The sequence below is a fragment of the Cheilinus undulatus genome, linkage group 11 (genome assembly GCF_018320785.1).
Source record: "Cheilinus undulatus linkage group 11, ASM1832078v1, whole genome shotgun sequence".
NCBI classification, from domain to species: Eukaryota; Metazoa; Chordata; class Actinopteri; order Labriformes; family Labridae; genus Cheilinus; species Cheilinus undulatus.
Window position 1 is genome coordinate 20436271 of NC_054875.1, and position 19656 is coordinate 20455926.

General features: G+C 38.0%; 1 protein-coding gene across 3 annotated transcripts in view; it reads right to left on the reverse strand.

Annotated features, from left to right (window-relative positions):
* cntn3a.1 (contactin 3a, tandem duplicate 1) overlaps positions 1-19656 on the reverse strand; it is a 156994-nt gene that overhangs the window by 56563 nt on the left and 80775 nt on the right. For all 3 annotated transcript variants that reach the window (XM_041799351.1, XM_041799349.1, XM_041799350.1), the window contains exons 6-8: positions 4860-5063; positions 2032-2134; positions 1508-1692 (exon numbers count right to left, since the gene is read on the reverse strand). In XM_041799351.1, the coding sequence (XP_041655285.1) occupies positions 1508-1692; positions 2032-2134; positions 4860-5063 (492 nt within the window). The remainder of the gene's footprint in view (positions 1-1507; positions 1693-2031; positions 2135-4859; positions 5064-19656) is intronic.

Below are 19656 nucleotides of genomic sequence, written 5' to 3' on the forward strand. Positions count from 1 at the left end.
AAACTGAGTGTTTAGAGCCCCTAAATTGAGAATTAAGATTATATTTAATTACTAGACACAAGCTCTTCTTGTGCTCATTTTTTATAAAGGGATTGCATAATAAATATATTTAGAAATGAGCCAGCAGTACTGAATAGGAAATACATCACTATACAGAACAAATACTACATGACATCCTCTTACACAAAAATACAAATTAAACTGTCAGAGATAACATAATGAAAAGAAAACCATGATGCAAGCAGTTCCATACAAAGCCAATCTGATTGTGTGTGAGCCCATTCAAATGCAGTCAACTGCTAAACCATGATCTAATTTCATAAATCCCCTGGAACTACAGAAGGACAATTAAGTGGGAAATGGAAAGAGAGGCCACCCGTTATTGTTCATGTGAACGCATTGGTTGGGTGTCGCAAACACCACATCCCTGTATTGATTCTCCTTTTCTTCTATAGACTTGATGGATGTCCCACGAGCTCCTGTCTATGGGAGTTTAAAATGAGATTACAGATTTTTATCACCTGGCGGTTGGCCAGTCTGCGTGGCTTGGAGATGAGACAGGACTTAAATCTTACAAGGAGAAACATGACTTCCACACAGCTACAGCAAAGAAAATGTGCAGAGGCTATGTTACATAAGGCCAGGACAGTAATCGCTAGAGTTATTAAAAGTTACGAGCTTGTTTGCAAATGATCATAACATTTTCCATTGTTTTAGGACCCCTTAGTAGCAGTGCTGTGATGTTATATTACTCCATGAACAGGCAAGTCTATTTAAAGTAAAGCATATTTAAAACTCACCATACCTACAGGTACAGTAAGCATTTCATCTCACCCACAGGTACTGCTAAAAAAACTCCATTATCATATCAAAAGCATCCTCCTTCACCGGCAAGAAAAATCTGGATTTGATTATTTCAGTCAAGCCCATCTCTACAGGGCCTTGTGGGCAGACATCATCAATGCATAAACTGCAAAATAATGGAGAGAGAACCCATAAAAATCCTTCATCAAGGGCCATTAAAAGCTTTCCCAGAATACGAGCCATAAGTCCAGTGTTGGTGAGGGAAAAATCACCTCTCCCTGAAAGGAGGTATAAATCTGTGGGCTCTGCAGCCTCATGTTAGCCTCTGGCACAATAAAGAGCTTGTCAGAAATGAACTACTGGTAATAGGTTAATTTATTACCACATTCCACTATATGATGCAGTTATATATGGCCTCTAATAAAAGCTACAGATTGCGTGACAACAAATTAAACTTTTTGTGGGACTCACACCAAAGCTACACTTTTATTCTGCCAGAGTTTCAATCAGACTCAGTCGTAGTGAACCTACGAGGCTATGAATCAATAGGTAGAAAAAGTCTGTAAAGTCGATAAATGTACAAGATATGTTGGGAATAAGACTGACAGGTTGAAGGCATTAGATATTTTTTCGTTTCCAAGACAACTTGTGTGAAGTAAGGTACGTTTTAGATCAAAGTCAGCAAAACCATCCTCCTACTCACCGTAAAAAGACAGCTTTCCTTTCACTGAGTTTTTCCCTCTGCTGTTTTCAGCAACACATTCATATATCCCAGCATCCTCCTGCTGGAAGTAAGGGATCTCTAAAACTCCGCTGGCTTTATTTATGTCCACTTTCCTGCCAAAAGAGGCTCCATCCACCCTTCTCCAGCTGATAGTTGGCACTGGGCTAAAGGCATGAGAGACATCACACAGAGCAAGGTCACACGATGAAAAATACTCCTGAGATTTGTATTATCTAGAAATCTGGCTTAGCACTAGAAACAAGCCAAGTCTGATATCAATCAAACACTGATTAAGCATGTAGATGTTAATAATTCCTCACATTTACATGTTAAATTTCTATTTCTGTGTATTTTTGTTGTGCAGCAAAAGACAGAGCTATCAAAATGTGAAAAATTCAGCTCCTAAAATAACACTGCTCACACATTTCCTTGTAGCTTAGATTGGTACAGTGAGCATAGTAGTGTGGTAGATGCATGGTATAATAATACACAGTGGGACATACTTTCCAAGTGCAAAACATTCCAGTTTGACAGTTGAGCTCTTAGCGACAGGCACAACTTCAGGGAACTGCACTTCGATCTTTGGCTCGTATTCACCCATCACACCTGGAGTTACAAAAGAGAAATATCGAAATGATGCCACGCATGTCTGAGGGGAATTGTTTCAGCTTAAGGCCTGAAAAGGTCACAACAAAATCCAAACAAAGTTAAGGTCACGACTATGTCAGCCAAGAGAAAGTATGAGTCTATTTCTTTGATCACCATTCTGTGTCCACAGGCTGAGGGGAATGTGTCTTATAGTGATTTTTCTAACATCTACCAGGGATGTGATTAAAAATGCAATTATTTTCTTTAGATGACACTTCACATCATCAAAAAAAACTGATCATCATAGTAAAGAAACCTTTCCTCTTTAAACATCAAAAGATTCAGATGAAGTGATGCAGCTGATTATTGTCTGGAGAGTCAACTTCAAAGAAAACTTTGACAATGTGACTGCCTCGATTATTTCACCAAGAAACCCCTAATTCTTTCTGCATGTGTAGCTGCAATCTCCTCTGCCTTTAAATTTCATAGAACAACCAGGGTGAATTGAAGTATAGTGAACAAATAGACCAGATGTTTAATGGGAGACGAAGTAAGGACATTTGACTATCACTTCTTAAAATCTATCAGGCCATAGCTAATAAAGATCACCATACCTGGTGATGACACGGTTAACCAGTGCCATTTTTTACAGCACTCAAAAACCTTTGTCAAATCAGTCATTAAGACCATGTGTGTTTTCACTTTAGAAATAAACTTTGCACAAAATATAAGGAAATTTGTGGTTGGTAGATTATTTCTTTGTTGTAACAATGCTTCTTGGCAATAAATCTTATACCGTTGGAAAGCCTGTTTATTTTCCTTTAAAATGGGGCCACATTTGTAAGGAACATGCATTCGTGGGATGAGCCGCAGAGCTGAGTATGTGCGTTGCACCCATGAAAAATTTGCCAAATCTTCTCTGCCAATGCCATACAGCTTATTCTGTCATTACCTCCGCAAGGAGGTTATGTGATCGGCAGGGTTTGTTTTTTTGTTAGTTTGTTTGTTAGCAACATAACTCAAAAAGTTATGGATGGATTTTGATGAAATTTTCAGGAAATGTCAGAAATGGCATAAGGAAGAACTGATTAGATTTTGGGAGTGATCCGGATCACCGTCTAGATCCAGGAATTTTTTTTAAGGATTCTTTACTATTGGGAGATAGGGCTAATGGTGGAGGTCTGTGCTCTCCGAGTGCTTTTCTAGTTGACTGGTGTTTGGTGTTTGGTGGATTGGATCGGACATTGGATGTGTGCAGTCTGTTCTGGGTGTCTGGGCAGAGAGCCTTGACTGTAAATCTGTAGAAGACAGCCTATAGTACCTAAATGCTGACAGGGTGAGGGAAAACAGTCTTCTTGGGGTGTTGTCTTCTTGGGATGCCCTTTTCGCAGCCTGTCTCTGACATTCCCCGTTGTATGGAACTTGGCCTTCAGTTTGGAGATGGTACTAGGGCTCACTCCAAACAATGCCACAACTTGGTTTTCAGGAACACTAGCTTGAAGTTGCCCCATCGCAGGGGCCCTATCCAGATCAGTCAAACGTGGCATGCCAATTCTTGGAGCAGACACCTACTGACCACTGTAGCAGAACCCATGCTCACAGGTGCTGCCAATCAGGCACCTGACTGGCAGCACCTGGGGGTACCAGAAGCTCAAAACAAGAGTCAAAGGCAGAATAAGCTGTATGGCATTGGCAGAGAAGATTTGGAAAATTTTTCATGGGCGCAATCCACATACTCAACTCTGCTGCTCATCCCACAAATGCATGATCCTTAAATGTGGCACCATTTAAAAGGAAAATAAACAGGCTTTCCAAGGGTATAAGATTTATTGCCAAGAAGCATTATTACAACAAAGGAATAATCTACCAAACACAAATTTTGTTACTTTTGTGTTAAGTTTAGAAAGAAAATCAAGTGACTCTCATAGTGTGTGTGCTTAACGTGTAAGGCTTATCAAGGCATGGAGGTAACAATAAGATCTATGAAGGAGTGTCACAGCAGGAAAGTTTTGTATTCAAAAATCAAAAAAAGTGAAGGCATGATTTACTCAGGCCAAATGTAAGATTAGATTCATTACACATGGATCATTGAAAATACTGTAGATACAGATGACAGGTGGTTACAATTCTCTGACACAGGTTTTGTACCATCCCATTAGAAAGAAAATATCAATTATTTTATTCTAAGCTATGTAAAACATATGAAAGAATGTATAAATTAAAAAATAAGCTCCTGTGCATGAGCACAACGTTCCAAACTTTCTTCTGTGCACCACTACCAATAGCTTATTAATATGAAGCAATAAGACAATAAAAAACAATATTATTCCTTCTAAGACTTAATATTCTTAATACTAATTAATTTAAAAAATCGATTAAAATCCTAAATCAGGTTTGGTGTGAAAAAAAATCAGATTTTGTTTCTATGGGCCATATTTCCCAGCCCTAACTGCACATCTTGGATATTTTTTTCCCAGCTTTGTGCATCTTTATTATTTTGTTTCAATCTATCATCTGATAATAGCGCTACGACTTTTTAAAAAGGCATCCACACATACCATTTACATTTCCCATTGCACCTTTCATCTATACTTCAGTAATGTTGTTTATTAAATGTGTTATAATCATTGTAATGAAACTGTGATTATTTCTCAGACCTTTTCATCCATAACCATCTATAATGTAAAACTGATACATTTCAGTTAGTATGTTAAGCAGCAAGTGTTGCACAAAACTCTAATACCATCGTTTCGCAGCACTAGAGGTGTTAGTGGTCCTTGAACGCTGCTTTTGGTGACAGTGTTGGTAACCACACAAGTGTAGTTTCCCACATCAGAGGGCTCCACTTTGGCGATGTAGAGGTTGCCCGTCTTCTGGGACACAAACCGCCGCGTGTCCTGGATGACAAACGACGGGTACTCATTGAAGATCCACGTGAAGGTGAGTTCTGTGAACAAAGTCAAGGATGTGAGTCACACAGATCATAAGTAACAACATCTATTATACTTAAATTACATACTATCTTTGCTCTTGTTCAGATGATTTGTGCTAAATCAGCAGTCTCATCTCTTTAGTGCCTTTAGGGAAAAAGTAATTAGTGGATCGGACTGAGTGCCAACCTTTCATGATTAAAATCACAATTTATAATTGAAGAGCAATTACTCTAACTCACTGTTGGATAAATGCAATTAATATGGTGAAGTTGCATGGGCTCACTTTGTTGGAGTGGTAATGCTAACAGTGTGAATGGATATTTTTCAGGGAAGTATATTTGCACTCAAAGCCCACAGTTAAAGGCTTTTCTTTTAGCGTACTGTACTTAAAGGTTGGATGGAAAATCAAGGATGAAGTGGTTGATGACTTACACAAGCACACACAATAACAAAAACATCCATTCTAACAGGATCTGTTCTGGTAAAACTTTCGAGTGACAGGAAAAACACGTTAAAACTGACAAATTCTCCGTGTCAAAGTCAGCCATCTCCCTCCTTTCAACAAGCTCAACCAAGAGAGAAAGCTCCAGAAAACTGATGCTAAGATGTCTGGCAAATCAGATGAACAATCGCATTGAACAACTATGAGCATAAATGCATGAACAGTGAAAAGAGAGGAATAAAACACACTCATAACTTTCCAGAGTTGTCAGAGTATTGTTACTTTCTAGTGTTTTGGCTTCTGGTAAGCCTTCTGACACATGGGTGTAAACTACAAACAAGCCTTTTTCGAATCATATTTCATCAGCAGTATTTAAAGCAGCACGCCTCCACTAAAGCTATTTTTTCTGGTATTCTTTAACATAGGGGTGGTTTCTGGCAACAGACAAGGGCTGTAGTATTTCTGGCAGAGTATCCATGAAGGGGAGGAGAGTGTAACACAAATAAGTGAGATAGGACAAGTGTAAATTAAACAAGTTATAACTCAAGTCTGTAATTGCATTATTCGGTTATGCAGCCCTTTTTAATTTAGTATCTTTCATGCCATCCTTTGTCTTTTCTTTCATACCTCATCTTTTATTACTTCATAAAAGTTTATTTAAATACAGAGACAGTTGTGATACACAAACAAAAAGAGCATCTCCCTCAGTGGCTGTCATACAGCAGCAGAGGACCTTAAATCAACCCTTAAGCTGCAGATCTTGCATTAAAAAAAAAAAAATTATATATATATATATATATATGGCCCAATAAAACCAATGTATTAGGGATCATGTTATTCAGTATGGTACATCTGAGTCTACTATTTATCATCCCTGATAACAAGCTTCTGGGAAAGACCCCCTGTGCTTTCAACCAAATGGAGTGCAGTCAGAGAGGCTTTGCACTAACAATCAGCAACATTATAAAAAGGAATGATGGTGTTTTGACATATTGACACAAGGATAGATTGCTCTGGACCATATTGCATCCCTGTCCCAAAAGCAATCTTGGCCGTTGGTAAAAACTTGTCTAAGCGATGACTCTGCACTACAGTACAGGGAATAATTGAGATGTGAGTTGGACACTCATCTACTGACTCAGTATTCTTCATTTCTGCTCTTTAGGGGGCAGGAGGATGTGTGGGCTGTGACATATTACTGCAAAGCTTGCAAATCACAACCTGACATAGAAGCTTGAGAACTTGTGAGGTAGATATGAGGATGCTTCTTTTAACACAGTACACAGCGGGTGTTTTCAGAGTACAACCTGACCTTGTGATCATTCTGAGAAGACCACACACAGTATGTACATCTGTCTGTGGATTTTGTGCCAATAATGTATGTCTGCATGATGTTTCAGAGAATGAATAGAACAGGAAAAAAACTGCATGCTATCTCTTGATCCACTTAGGCAGTAACAGTTTACCCCTTGCACCCGTCCAGTAGTCCTAATGCACTAAAGGATAACATAATAAGCTTTTGCAGCACAATACATTATTTTAAACTTCATATTATTGTACTGAAACGTATGTAAACCTTGTATTCATGTGACTTCCACAACAATGGTACAATAGCAATTTAGGATTATTTAGAAAATAGCTACATGGTTTGGTCTTATTCTAACAATGTTGTGACCCACTTTTAGGCTTTCTTGTGTATTATATGAATATTCTGTCCAGACAGCTTCAACATATATTTACTGCAGGTCAAGGTGTAAAGAAAGACTTTCAGGTGCCATGAGAAATTGTTATCTTTCTCCTCTGCTCTCAATCTGTATGTAACCCTAAAGTTAAGATTAGCGATTTAATGAGATGGACACACCAGAGATGCACACAGCACCAGTATTGGGCAGTAGTAATATGGTAACACTGTATCACCAGGTAGCCTATAAAAAAAAAAAAAATAAGGCACCGCTTTAATTACATCTTAAAAAAGGTGTCAAAAATGGACTCACTATTTATATGCATGTACAAGATGGCACCTTACTGTGGCAACATCTTATTGTCATCTCCAAAGTCAAACTGTAGAATGTATCACTGGTTGTAATGTGATTCACAGGACTGAGAGTTGACTGATCTGAAGTTTATTGTTAGAAATTGAAATTTCACCTCAGAGCAAAACAAATGAAAGGCTAATTTGATTTCACATGGAGTTCTTTGCAAATTCCAAGCAAGCTTTCACATGTTTCGCACTGAGGAGAGGCTTCTGCTTAGCTGCTCTGCCATAAGCCCAGATCAGTGGAAGGCTTCAGTGATGTTTGTCCTTCTGGAACTTTGTTCCATCTCCACACAGGATGTCTGGAGCTCAGTCAGAGTTACCATCAGATTCTTGGTCACCTCTCTTCCTAAAGTCCTTGATTGCTCTGTTTGGCAGAGTGACCAGCTCTTGGAAGAGTCCTGATTGTTCTTAACTCTTTCCATTTTATAATTATGGAGACCACTGTGCTCTTGGGAACCTTCGGTGCAGCAGTCATTTTTTTAGCCTTCCTCAGATCTGTGCCTTGCAACAATCCTGTCCCTGAGCTCTTCAGGCAGTTCCTTTGGCCTCAAGGTTGGGTGTTAACTCTGATATGCATTGTCAGCTATGAGCCCTTCCAAAGAGGTGTGTGCCTTTCCAAATCATGTCCAATCAGTTTAAATTACCACAGGTGGACTCCAATCAAGATGTTGTCTAACTGATAACATTTTGGTCAGACATTGACCAACTGGCTGTGCACAGGTATAGGCCAGTACAGGTACGTTAGTATTGTGTGCATTGCTTCTTGAGTCAGCCTAACAAAGAAAATGTATAAGAAATGAAGAACAAGAGAAAAGAGAAGCAAAATAAATGAAACTGTAATTTAAAAATGAACAAGACATATACTCAAAAATGCCATTTTTATTATGTTAAAGGAGGCATTGTTAAATATACAGTACTTAACAAATTTATTAGACCACCTGTCATATTTGTCTCTAAGACCATCCAGCATCATGAAGAGCTTTAATGTGGACTCTTTCATTTTCAGTGAGCTCTCCATGTTTTACCATTTTGAACAGGAATGCGGGATTTCAAACTGAATTCCCCCAAATTTGAGCCAGCTCACTTGGCTTGTCTGAGAAGTCAGAAATTAATCAAGCATAACATTTGTTCAGGAATGCAAGTGAATAACTATAATTTGACATATTAATCAAGAAATATTAATGTGCTTTACTATTTTTTCAGTTTTTTTGTAAATCAGTAAATTTGAAAATTCATGGATAACAATAATAATTGTATTTTTGCATTAAAAATATCATTTGGGTTAAAGAGCTTCTACATATTGGTGAATTAACCATTGCAGAAACATAAATTTTAGGGGGGTAATTACCAATGCTGTTAATTTAAGGCAGCTGTGGCATAAACCTTGGTCTAATAAATTTCTTAAGCACTGTACATAAAATGTAGCATTTAAACCATTGTCTTGTCCTGAGAATTTTGTCCTTCTGTTATTGCAGAACACTCACTGATCACTTTATCAGGTAAACGCTAGGTGACGCTATGATTTGAACGTCTAAGCAGAAATCAGAACTCATCAGAACAGGCAACATTTTACAGTCTGATATGGTCCAGTGTTAGTGAGTCCCTGTGAATTGTATCCCCGTCCTGTTCAAAGTTGATGAGACAACTTTGGCTGCTGTAGCCAGTCTGCTTCGAGGTTTGCAATGCTGCATGCTCAGAGATGCTGTTCTGCATACCTTGGCTGTAACAGCTAATAGAGTAATCATAGCCTTTCTTCCAGCTCAAACCAGCCTGACCGTTCTCCTCTGACTTCTGACATCAACAAGGCATTGTGGCCCAGAGAACTCCAGCTCTCTGGATTTTTTTCTCTTATTTGATCCATTCTCTATGAACTTTGGAGATGGATGTGTGAAAATCCCTGTGGATCAGCAGTTTGAAGTACTTGGACCAGCCTGTCTGGCACATTGTCACACCAACAACAACGGCACATTTAAAGTTCTTTAAAGACCCTGTAAAGTGAAATCCAAAGTTTTTGTCTTAACATTCTAGATGTGTTGGAATATGGTTGCCGTAAACATGTGAAAATACTTAGATCTACATGTGACTATATTCTGGATTCAGGCTGTTTCACCTCTTTCCTGACTTGGTTTCATGTGGGCGGGGCCAATATGTGGGCTCAAGATGTCATGAGCCCACAGTAGGGAATGACCCCGCCCCTCTAACACTACAGTATTGTGGAAGGAAGCAGTCACCTGGAGCAGGGACTTCTGGTTCATTTTGTGCAAAGGAATTCACTCTTGTACCGTTCTATGATGTTCATGTTTCATTGCAAAGTTATAGTTATGCATGTTTTGTTTATTGGTTCATGTTTTTGGGGGAAAATATTGTTCCAAGTATGACACCATGAGTGAGGGGGTTAATGCTGCAGACTACCCTGCCTGTATGTGTCTTTATCTGTTGTTCTAAATAAAAGATGGCTGCTCATGCTGGCTGCGTGAGGGCTTGTTAAACTCATTCAACTTATCTATGAGCTACTCCTCATCACAGTCTGCCACAATCTAAAATCACAGAGCACATTGTAACATTTTTAAAACCTGAGAGGATCATATTCCTCCTGAGTGGGCGTGGCTTCAGCTCTTTCAACAGACACGCCCACACCATCCTGGAGCAGATTTTACTGCCTCATTTTTCATGATTTGAAGCTTAATTTTATAAACTTGGAAATGCTTTGTTTGACTGAAATTTGACCTGGGGGTTCATAACACAGTGATCTATCATACGACAAATGTAAATACAGATTTATTTTTACTTTACAGGGTCTTTAAACAAACTTTCTTCCCCATGCTGATGTTTGAACTTCAGCACATCATTTTAACTATGCTTACATGCCACACGTTGAGCTGATACACCATTTAAAGTGATCAGCAGTAAGCATTTTACATTATTACTGACCAATAGGGATGTTGTCCATTAAGTAGGTGAGGTGTCTGGCTGACTCCAAAGGAAGAACACTTGCCTACAAGCAGCTGATTGACTCACACACTAACTCACTCTATTTTTTGGTCTGCTCAATTTGTACAAAAATGTACAAATTATGACACTGTGCAGTTTTACAGTGAACTAATTAATGAACCAAACTTGGCAAGAAACAGTGACTTCCTTAAACCTTGTTAAAATCATGAGGTGCCAGACAACCATAATCTGCTTTTGTATGGATTAAACAAACCAGGCATAGCATGGAGACTTTATCCAAAAAGGAATCTTACATTTGTAAGAGCTGGGTAAACCATTTTTTCTTGTTTGTAGTCACAATGCAAAACTAACTTAACCTTATATTGCCTCAAAAGTATTGATATCAATCCAGTTCGCTCTGTCTCTTTAAGAATATCAACATGTTTGTAATTAGGTAGAAGTGTAAACCCAAAAATATCAAACAATTCCTTTCATAAATGTCAGACGCTGACTCACGACTGGCCAGACACTGATTCAAGACACATAATAAGTGAAGTATTTCAGTTTTTCACTTTTGTGTTTTCTCCTGTCACTTTATCTATTATAGCTTTAGGTAAGGTTCACTAGTTCACAATGCTTTCATACTTTGTGATATCAAGTGTTTTGAAATGATACAATGTCTGTTTTTTCATGATTAAAAGTAGCAAAATGTACCAAAGCTTAAAAGAAAACTCTGCATCTCAAACCAGCCAAAACTCTCATGAAGGATAAAGGGAGAGAGCAGCTGTGGCTCATTCAAATCTACTGGTGGCAAATACTGATGTTTCTAAGGTCTGATGTTTCTAAGGATGCAGATGTTATGTTTATGTGAACGACGAGAGAGTAGAGGAAGTAACAGCAGGGGTTAACTTAAAATTTTTGGTAATTAAAAAAAAACAAAAAAGAAAAGAAAAAATCCCAACAGTGGGTGCCCAGGACTTCTATCTAGAGATTCGATTCTCAGACTGAGCCTGAGACTGGCTTGATGTGGCTTGCATCCCAGAACCAGACCGGGTCAGGATTCACAGGCCTCTCCTCAGGACCAGGCCAGGTTGGGGTCAAGGGAGTCAAAAACTTCCTGTCAAATATCACAGAAATTATATTTTACCCTTGAATTTTTCCATTTTTTTAGATTTTTCTAACTTCAGAAAACTTCCCTCTGAGCTGACCCACTGCACAAATAATGATATGCTCTGCCTAGGTCTGCTGATCACATTTCTTCAATACAAAGTCTTTTAAACAGTAGATTCCTAACAGTATATTTACTTAACATATACTGCTGTTTTCTTCAAATATACAGTATGTATGCATGCATTTGATATTTGTTTAAATGTAAGTTTTTGGCATAAAACGGGAGACTCCCAGCCTGTTCCACTCTGCTAGCACACAGTGAAGTAGTGCAAAGGGAGAAGAGTGAGGGAGAGGGAGCCCAGCACCCAGTTCTTCTCAGGGGGAGGAAAGAAGCAAATACTTCAATCCACTGTAATGCAACTTGGTCTACCTATTAAGTGAGAAGCAGTGCAGTGTAGCTAACTGTTAACAAATGCTCTCTGAAAAGTTCTGTGCTCAATGATGTCTGTGTGTCTGCTCCTCATCCTCACTACAACTGTGTTGTCCTCACTACAACAACTCTGAATTGTAGCTCAAAAACGTAATCACAACTTATTAAAAAAAGTCTGGTTTACATCAGGATTGGGACCATAAATGTGGCAACGGTGGCTTAGTACAGTGGTTACCAACCTTTTTCCACTGAGCCCCCTTTTCACATATCTAAGAGGAAGTGCAGACCCCAGGACCCACACAGAACAAAGGGACATATTCTTGTCCAAAATACACATACATTTGAACTGTTTTGATTATTTAAAGCCAAAGACAACAGCCCAAACCACAAGTAGTATTAGTAAAAGCTAATATGAACCATTCATCTGGGTTTTATCCCCCACCCCAAAGGAAGACCCCAGACCCCAGGTTGGGAACCAAGGTCTTAGTAGGTAGAGTGGGTTGTTCCGGAATCAAAAGGTTGTGGGTTCGATCCCCACTGATGCCCCATGCCAATCTCACATGTCAATGTATACTTGGGCAAGACACTTAACCCCAATTTGCTCCCACTGGGTTAAATAACATAAGAAATGTGCTGTCACTGAAAACAAGATCTTACTTTCCTTCTCTTTCTCTTGTTTTTGTCATGGCACATTTCTTACATACCGTGCTTTTACTTTCGTACTGAGCTGAGGTAAACATGCAGTGGCTAGGGTCCAGCTAGTATAATGGAAACAGGTAATGATATTGGTCAAATTTCACTAGAACTGTACTGGGGTTTAGGATCTGAAATCATGACAACCCTAGCATCAACCTTGCCTTCTTGGCTCTATCCAACCAACCCACAGAGAGAACAGCTGTAATATCCTCTTTCTCCTAAATAATGTATCCCAACTCTCATACGAACAAGATCATGTATATTTAATGTCTGTTTTTGAAACAATTTCTTACAAAGGTGCAAGGGCATGACAAACTGGAACAACAGCAAATAAGAGGTTTCTAATTGGTTGGTTAAAGATTTATGGTGAGAAACAGGAAGCAGGAAATAGGAAGTGGAAAGGAGCAGTGGCTGTATTTGATAATTTGACTTGAGAGCCTTCTGCGGATGGGCAGTAATGGAATAATGCAATCATGAATGACAGTGAGTGGCAGATTTTCATTGTGGTTCCATTTAGCCCTAGTATAATGAACAGGCAGCATCAATTCCCCCTTAATGATTAGAGAGGAGGGAAGAGAAATGGAACATGACAGACCAAGGACATACTGAATCCAGAGTAGGTTTACGCACAAAGGATGGATTGTCTGAAAGAAAAGTATATGCACCACTGGTGTAAAACTTCGTATTCCCAAGTCTGTTCCCTATACCAACAGCCATTAACCAGAGCTACCTATCTGTATTCACGACACAAGTTCACTCTACGAAATGGCTTGGGTCACGCACTCAGGAAAAATCCCTGCGAGCTATGTGTGTTGTTACCAGCCAGCAAGCCATCCCTGTTTTGGGGTAGATGCGCTGTATAGGGAGAACAAGTGATTTCAGCCTTGAGTAAATCTAAAAGGCCTGTTTCCATTAGTGAAAGGAGGTCAGATGCATTAGGTCCAGGTCCAACCACGGCTATTCAGACCCTTTGAAAGCAAAACATGACACAGACCGACATCTAATGCAAATACAGCACACACTGGAACAACAACGCTGGAGCTCCTCTTGACAACATTTTGGTCGTTTATTAAGCACAGCTTCGATATGTCTTACATTTTTAGAGCATCATGGCTGCACCAAACAGATTCCTGCAGCTGTCTAGAGGGTTTTGAGGCATCGTTAAAATGAAATAATGGCTTCCTGAATCATGCATGGAATATTGAAATCCTTTAAAGGAGAGATGAGGCAGATCCTTGTCTATGGCTGTATTGTGCTGATCATGAATTATGTCCTGTCATTCTTTATGAGAGCATGGTTCCCACTCTTCAGTGCTGTGAAAGTCTATTTAAAAGCCAGTGGGGATTTTCTGTATTTTAACTGTGCAACTGTACAATCATAGTCCAGTAAATATAGTATTTCATTATCTTTCAGAGAAAACTTCAGTAGTTTTTCTGCCATGTTTAGTTTTTAGTGTTATAGAGGGCTGAATAAATATTCTTACTCTGCAATTCATCTGTTGCAATTCAAAAACATTTTTTAGTCACATTGACAAAGTTAAGAAATTCATACTGGCGTCTTGATTTGGAATCAAATAAATGATTTAATGATGGATTTGGAATCAGTCAAATATCACTAACTCAAATGAATCCAAAGAAATGTATTACATTATATAGTTTTTGAGAATAATCTGCTGCTGCTATAGTGACACCAGCACAGTTTGAAACCATGACTTAGAGAAAGTGCTTTTTCTCTGAAATGTTATGTGAAATTGCAATTAAAGCATAAGGGTGTTATACAATAAACAAAACGCATGTACAAGTTCAAAGATCCCTGGTTCATGTGACAGCAGTCGTTCTTCTCTGCTATGAGTTCAAACATAGTTGCTTTCTCTGAGTGTGTATCCCAGTTAAGGTTAACAATAAAGCTATGAGATCTGCTCGAGAAACAGTTTTCTCTTGCGCTTTTACTTTCTAATTTGTACTGTCTTAAGCGAAGGGTACTTTGCTTTCTGTCAAGTTACAAAGCTGCTTTGAGTTTTGAAAGAATATTAGGAATATACATCAAAAGTAATGACAACAGCAAAGTAAAAAAATTAAGTAGACCTCCAGTCAACCAAAGAAAAACTTCGTCAACTGAAATGACACCCATGCACCACCCAATCCACTGGTCCTTCAGGTAAAGGAAATTAATTAAGTTAATTGTTTAATCTCATTATGTTCCACTGATAATTATAATAGTCTGTGATCATGACACTGTATCTAACAAGCCAATTTTTTCTGTCCTACAGTATAACTATAACTATCATCGGAGACTCCTGTTCCAAGTCTTCAGGCTGGGACTAAAGGACCACAAGACACCCCCTTCTCTCTCCTCTGCTCCCTGTCTAACACTAATATGAACATTTTAATAAGATGATACAGGAATTTACTATGAGGTTTTTGGCATCTGGAGATTTAAATAGGCCCAAGAGTAGGCTGTGTGCCCCCACTGTTTCTCACTTCAATCCCCTCGCTCCTCGTTTGTGACTCTCTGACAATCAAGATTTTAGTTGGATGAAAGCTCAACCACCAACCAATCATCCATCGGACTGAAAGGTGTAAATAAATAAATATATATATAATCTATTTTTACATTAGTTCCATTCTTATTTGGTCATGTGTTACCTGTGACTTGTTTTTGGTGTTTCCCTTTACATTTTTAAACAAAGGAAAAGTACAAAAACATATCACAAAATTAAGAAACAAATTTTAACTCACACAACTATTAACATAATATTCACATTTTTATTTACAGCTGGCTTTGAAGCCACTTTAAGTTATTCGGATGGCGTCTGGCAACGTCGCAGAGAAAAAAGTGCAGGTACAAAGGTGCATCACGACACACCTCAGTGGAGTTTTCAGGTGCAGTCGATACACTTTCACCAACCAGATGTGTTGTCATCTCAACAGGTGTGTGTGCAAGCCTTCTTTTAATAAGGCTTGGTAAACTGTGAAACTGAATTGCCCTTCTGGGCAAAATAAGGCCGTCTGAATCTGAATCTGAATCTCTCCTCACACTAAAGGGGCTGTTGCTGTGAGTCTGTGAGAGCATACTGCAGGGCTTTGTTAGAATCATGACACTCTTTTCTTTCTAAAAGTATAACAGTTCAAAGTTTACTTAAGATTTCATAATTTTAATGGCAATAGAAGCAGGATTCCAGACCAGTGCAGTTCAAATGGTTAAAACACGAAGATACGCTCCAACAGCCCTTTCTTACTAAAAACACTGAAGATTTTTATAATTATAATGTTTTTTTCCTTTTGTAATATATTTTTTTTTTTTAACAGTGGAATGTTAAGCCATTCTGAATGGCCCAAACTTCAAAAGTCTGACAGCCCTTTTGGTATTTTCCAAACTAGATGGCCTCTCCATCACTGTTAATGTTGCAAGCTTAATTTTATGTCTTTCTATCTTCATTAATGTAAATTGCATCTTACATGAGCCTAATTAACAGAGACGGTTTTATATTAAAAAAAGTGAATCATCACTAACAAGAAGTTAGAGCTAGTTACTAAAACTGTCCAGTATATGTGTTCATTTATATCTGGGAAAACTGATGTGAAAATTGATATTTCACACACCAGATGTTTAAGAAATCAATCATGTAAAATAACCGTTAAACTAATCAACAAGGAAAAAGAAAAAGAAAAAGTATGGACTTTAGTCTATGAAAAAAAACCAAAATGCTAACAGGGAAATTAGAGTGTTTTGTGTGTTGCTGTATTTGTTTATGTGTGTATATTTGAATTTGTGAGCATGTAACTGAAACCAAATGGGCCACATCATTACCATAGCCTATACGGTCATGCCAGCCTTTCAGCGGAGATGTTAGAAAATTGGAGATGATTCATCCTACAGCACATCTCAGCATCCTCAACATCTCCATCAATAGACATAATCTACGATGACAGCCGCAGAAAATATTGTCAGAAAATGGATCATTCCAAGCAATGTGCCGGGTCTCTGGAGAACAGCTATGATCCATCACAACAAGAAAGAATGAATGGGCTGTAGGAGTAAATAAAAGCAGTCTGGGCATTACCGGTCGCTCGGACAAAAGCGTGCTCTGGCTGCATTTATTTGATAGGAGAGAAACAGCAGGGAAGCAAACTGACCCACTTTGAGTGAAATGGACCAAGGTTAGCAATTATTCACCATTCATCCAAACAAAATTGTTGTTGACAGCTAGTCTGAGAACACTGATATTGCATATTGGATTTTGATGTCCTTATATTTCATGTTCCCATATCATAGGTCTTGAATTAAATTGGACTCATGTACATTTTTGATGGGTTATGAAAATTTCTTCTTCTCTCTCCCCTTTAAACTGCACATTTCCTTTACTCTGGGTCACTTTTAGTTGTAGCTTGAACAAACCAGTTTTAATAGTTTCATCCAAAAATTCTGAATATCTTTTAATTGGAATTTTAATGCATTATCACTTACAACCCTAATTAGAATCAGGCATGCACTGATACCACATTTTTCCAGACCAAGTATGAGTATTACATTTAGGTAAGAAAAAAATTATTTTGAAAGTTAGTTTTATTTTTATCAGATATTGCTCATCCCTCCTCTTGACCATTTATAAAAGCATGGTTTACATTCTCCACTGTTTTAGTCATCCTCATTAATGTTAAAGCTATCACCAAACTGCAGACATGGCTCCAACTTTGACTACATACTCACATGATGAGAGGCAAACATCTTGCTTTAAAAGGATGCTGAGAACAGTATCTGTTTTATGAATACAAGTACCTAAAAAGTGTTTTCTTTTTTCTGTTTTCCAAAGAATTGAATTAAATGTTTTATAGTCACGAGTATTTGGGTAATTGGTTAGCTTTGTTCTTATAAATGTTCTTACAATGTTATAAGGCCCTCTTTTTCCCTCCAACTATTCACAAAACCAATAAAAATGCAATGCAATTTATAAGAGATAAAGATGTAGATAGGGGCCAAGACATCATTATACAATTTACAAATAACATACATAATACATAATATACACAATTAAAAATTCAAACATCATTCCTAATATTAACTCAACAGTCTAAAATACCCTAAAATTTACTCTTATGATCCTAAATCTGACACTGATGCGGTATATGTAGACAGTGGCACTTGGAAAATATTTATATAAATCAACTGGAGTATATTTTTCACATGGGAAGCTATAAAGAAATTATCACAGATCCTCTTAGGTTTGGGATTGAGCATATTTTAGTAGCAACTGTTGTTTCAGGCTCTTTTTGAAGACAGATAAATTTCACAGACCAACATCTTTCAGTATAATGTGATTCATCAAGGTCCACAGTGCACAATTTATTTATTTATTTATTTTTATTGCAACCAAACTCATGCTGTGTTGTCGGTTTCAACAAACAGTTAAGCCACGTCAATGTCTCCCTGCGGTCACAGTAATGTAAAATAAGTCCACTGCTCCTTAAGGTCTCTCGGTTCACTTTAAAAACCTCTCAGACAGCTCAGCTGACAAGTCAGAAGTCATCTGAACCTTGTGCTAACTTACATTTACCTTTCTACTGTCCCCATGGTTCTTTTAAGATCCATAACAAGTCCCTTGTTCTAAGCAGGTTTTAAAGTAGGTCTGGGTAGTCAACGGCCCTTGTCAATGAGTCCGTTTGCTTCATTAGAATTTTTTCACACATTGAGGGAGAGAATCCCGAGTTGTTCTTATCATATTTGCACACAAACGCCTAGATTTTTGTCCGTCATTATTTTTTCGGAACAGGTTGATTTTATGCAAATTTTTGCATCAGTCCAAGTCCTTTCAATTGGTGATTGATGATTCACATCAGTGCCTGCTGCTTCCTTCTCTCTTGCTTGCTCACCCCCTCCCAACCCCTACCCTCTCTCTCCCTCTGAAACATCACTTTAAACATCATAGTTTGCTGGTGTGTTATGTGAATATCAATCATGGAAATATAACAGATAAAAGCAGAAGTTTGTTCTCACAGCCATCTAACAAAGACTGAATGAGGAGCTTCCCTCATCTCTCCAACTTAGCACAGTTGTGACTTACAGGCTGGTGCTGTACGAAGATCCCTGGCAGGATAGATCCAGAGTGATTTAGAGGAGTGACAGAGGCTCATCCTCGCTGCTTATTTTTTGCAGTACGAAACAATTTGCCAAATTCTATTAATTTTTGCAGTGAATACGGATGAAACGCAACAGACTCAGTGTGGGAGGTTTGAGTGTGTGACGTTTAATGCAGATCCGATAAAAGCGCATCCAAAAATAACGGACTCAGTGAGCAAAGGCCTTTAATTTAAAGCTATAGAAAAATCCAAAGTGACACAAAAACAATTCTGAATGCAAAATTGTGGAATTTTAACATGCTATTAAAAAAAGGTGCAATTAATCATGATTAACTACAGAATTCCTGGGAATAATCAAGATTAAAATCTTTGATCATATGGTAGTCCTTATTTATTCATTTATTCATTAGTTTGTTTAGTCACCTTAGATTTAATGTTGCATTCATTTCTAGGGTTACATTTTGTTTTACTATTAATCCTGGAGTTTTGGTAATATTTTTTTTCACTTTCAGCTTAACTTTGGCAAGGAACTTATATGTGCTGTTATTGTTCTTTGTTTCTTGTTTGTCATATCATAACAATAGAATAAATCATTTAAATAAAAAAAAGTTCTGAGAATTTTGTGAATTGTCATTGGAGGATCTGTATAGTATAATCTACTTCTTGAACCAGAGCCATAAAAACAATAGACCGACTTTTCTGAGCTTTACTGACAGTTGCAAAAAAAAAAAGCCTGTGCATCTAGAATTCACACTAGATGATGTGGTTAAATGCTTAGAAAATAGCTCTGTGAATTTGGTTTATACAAGAAGAAACACGTTTTATGAAACAACTCTAGCTTCAAGATACAGTTCATTTAAATCTAACCACTGTTATATGGAGA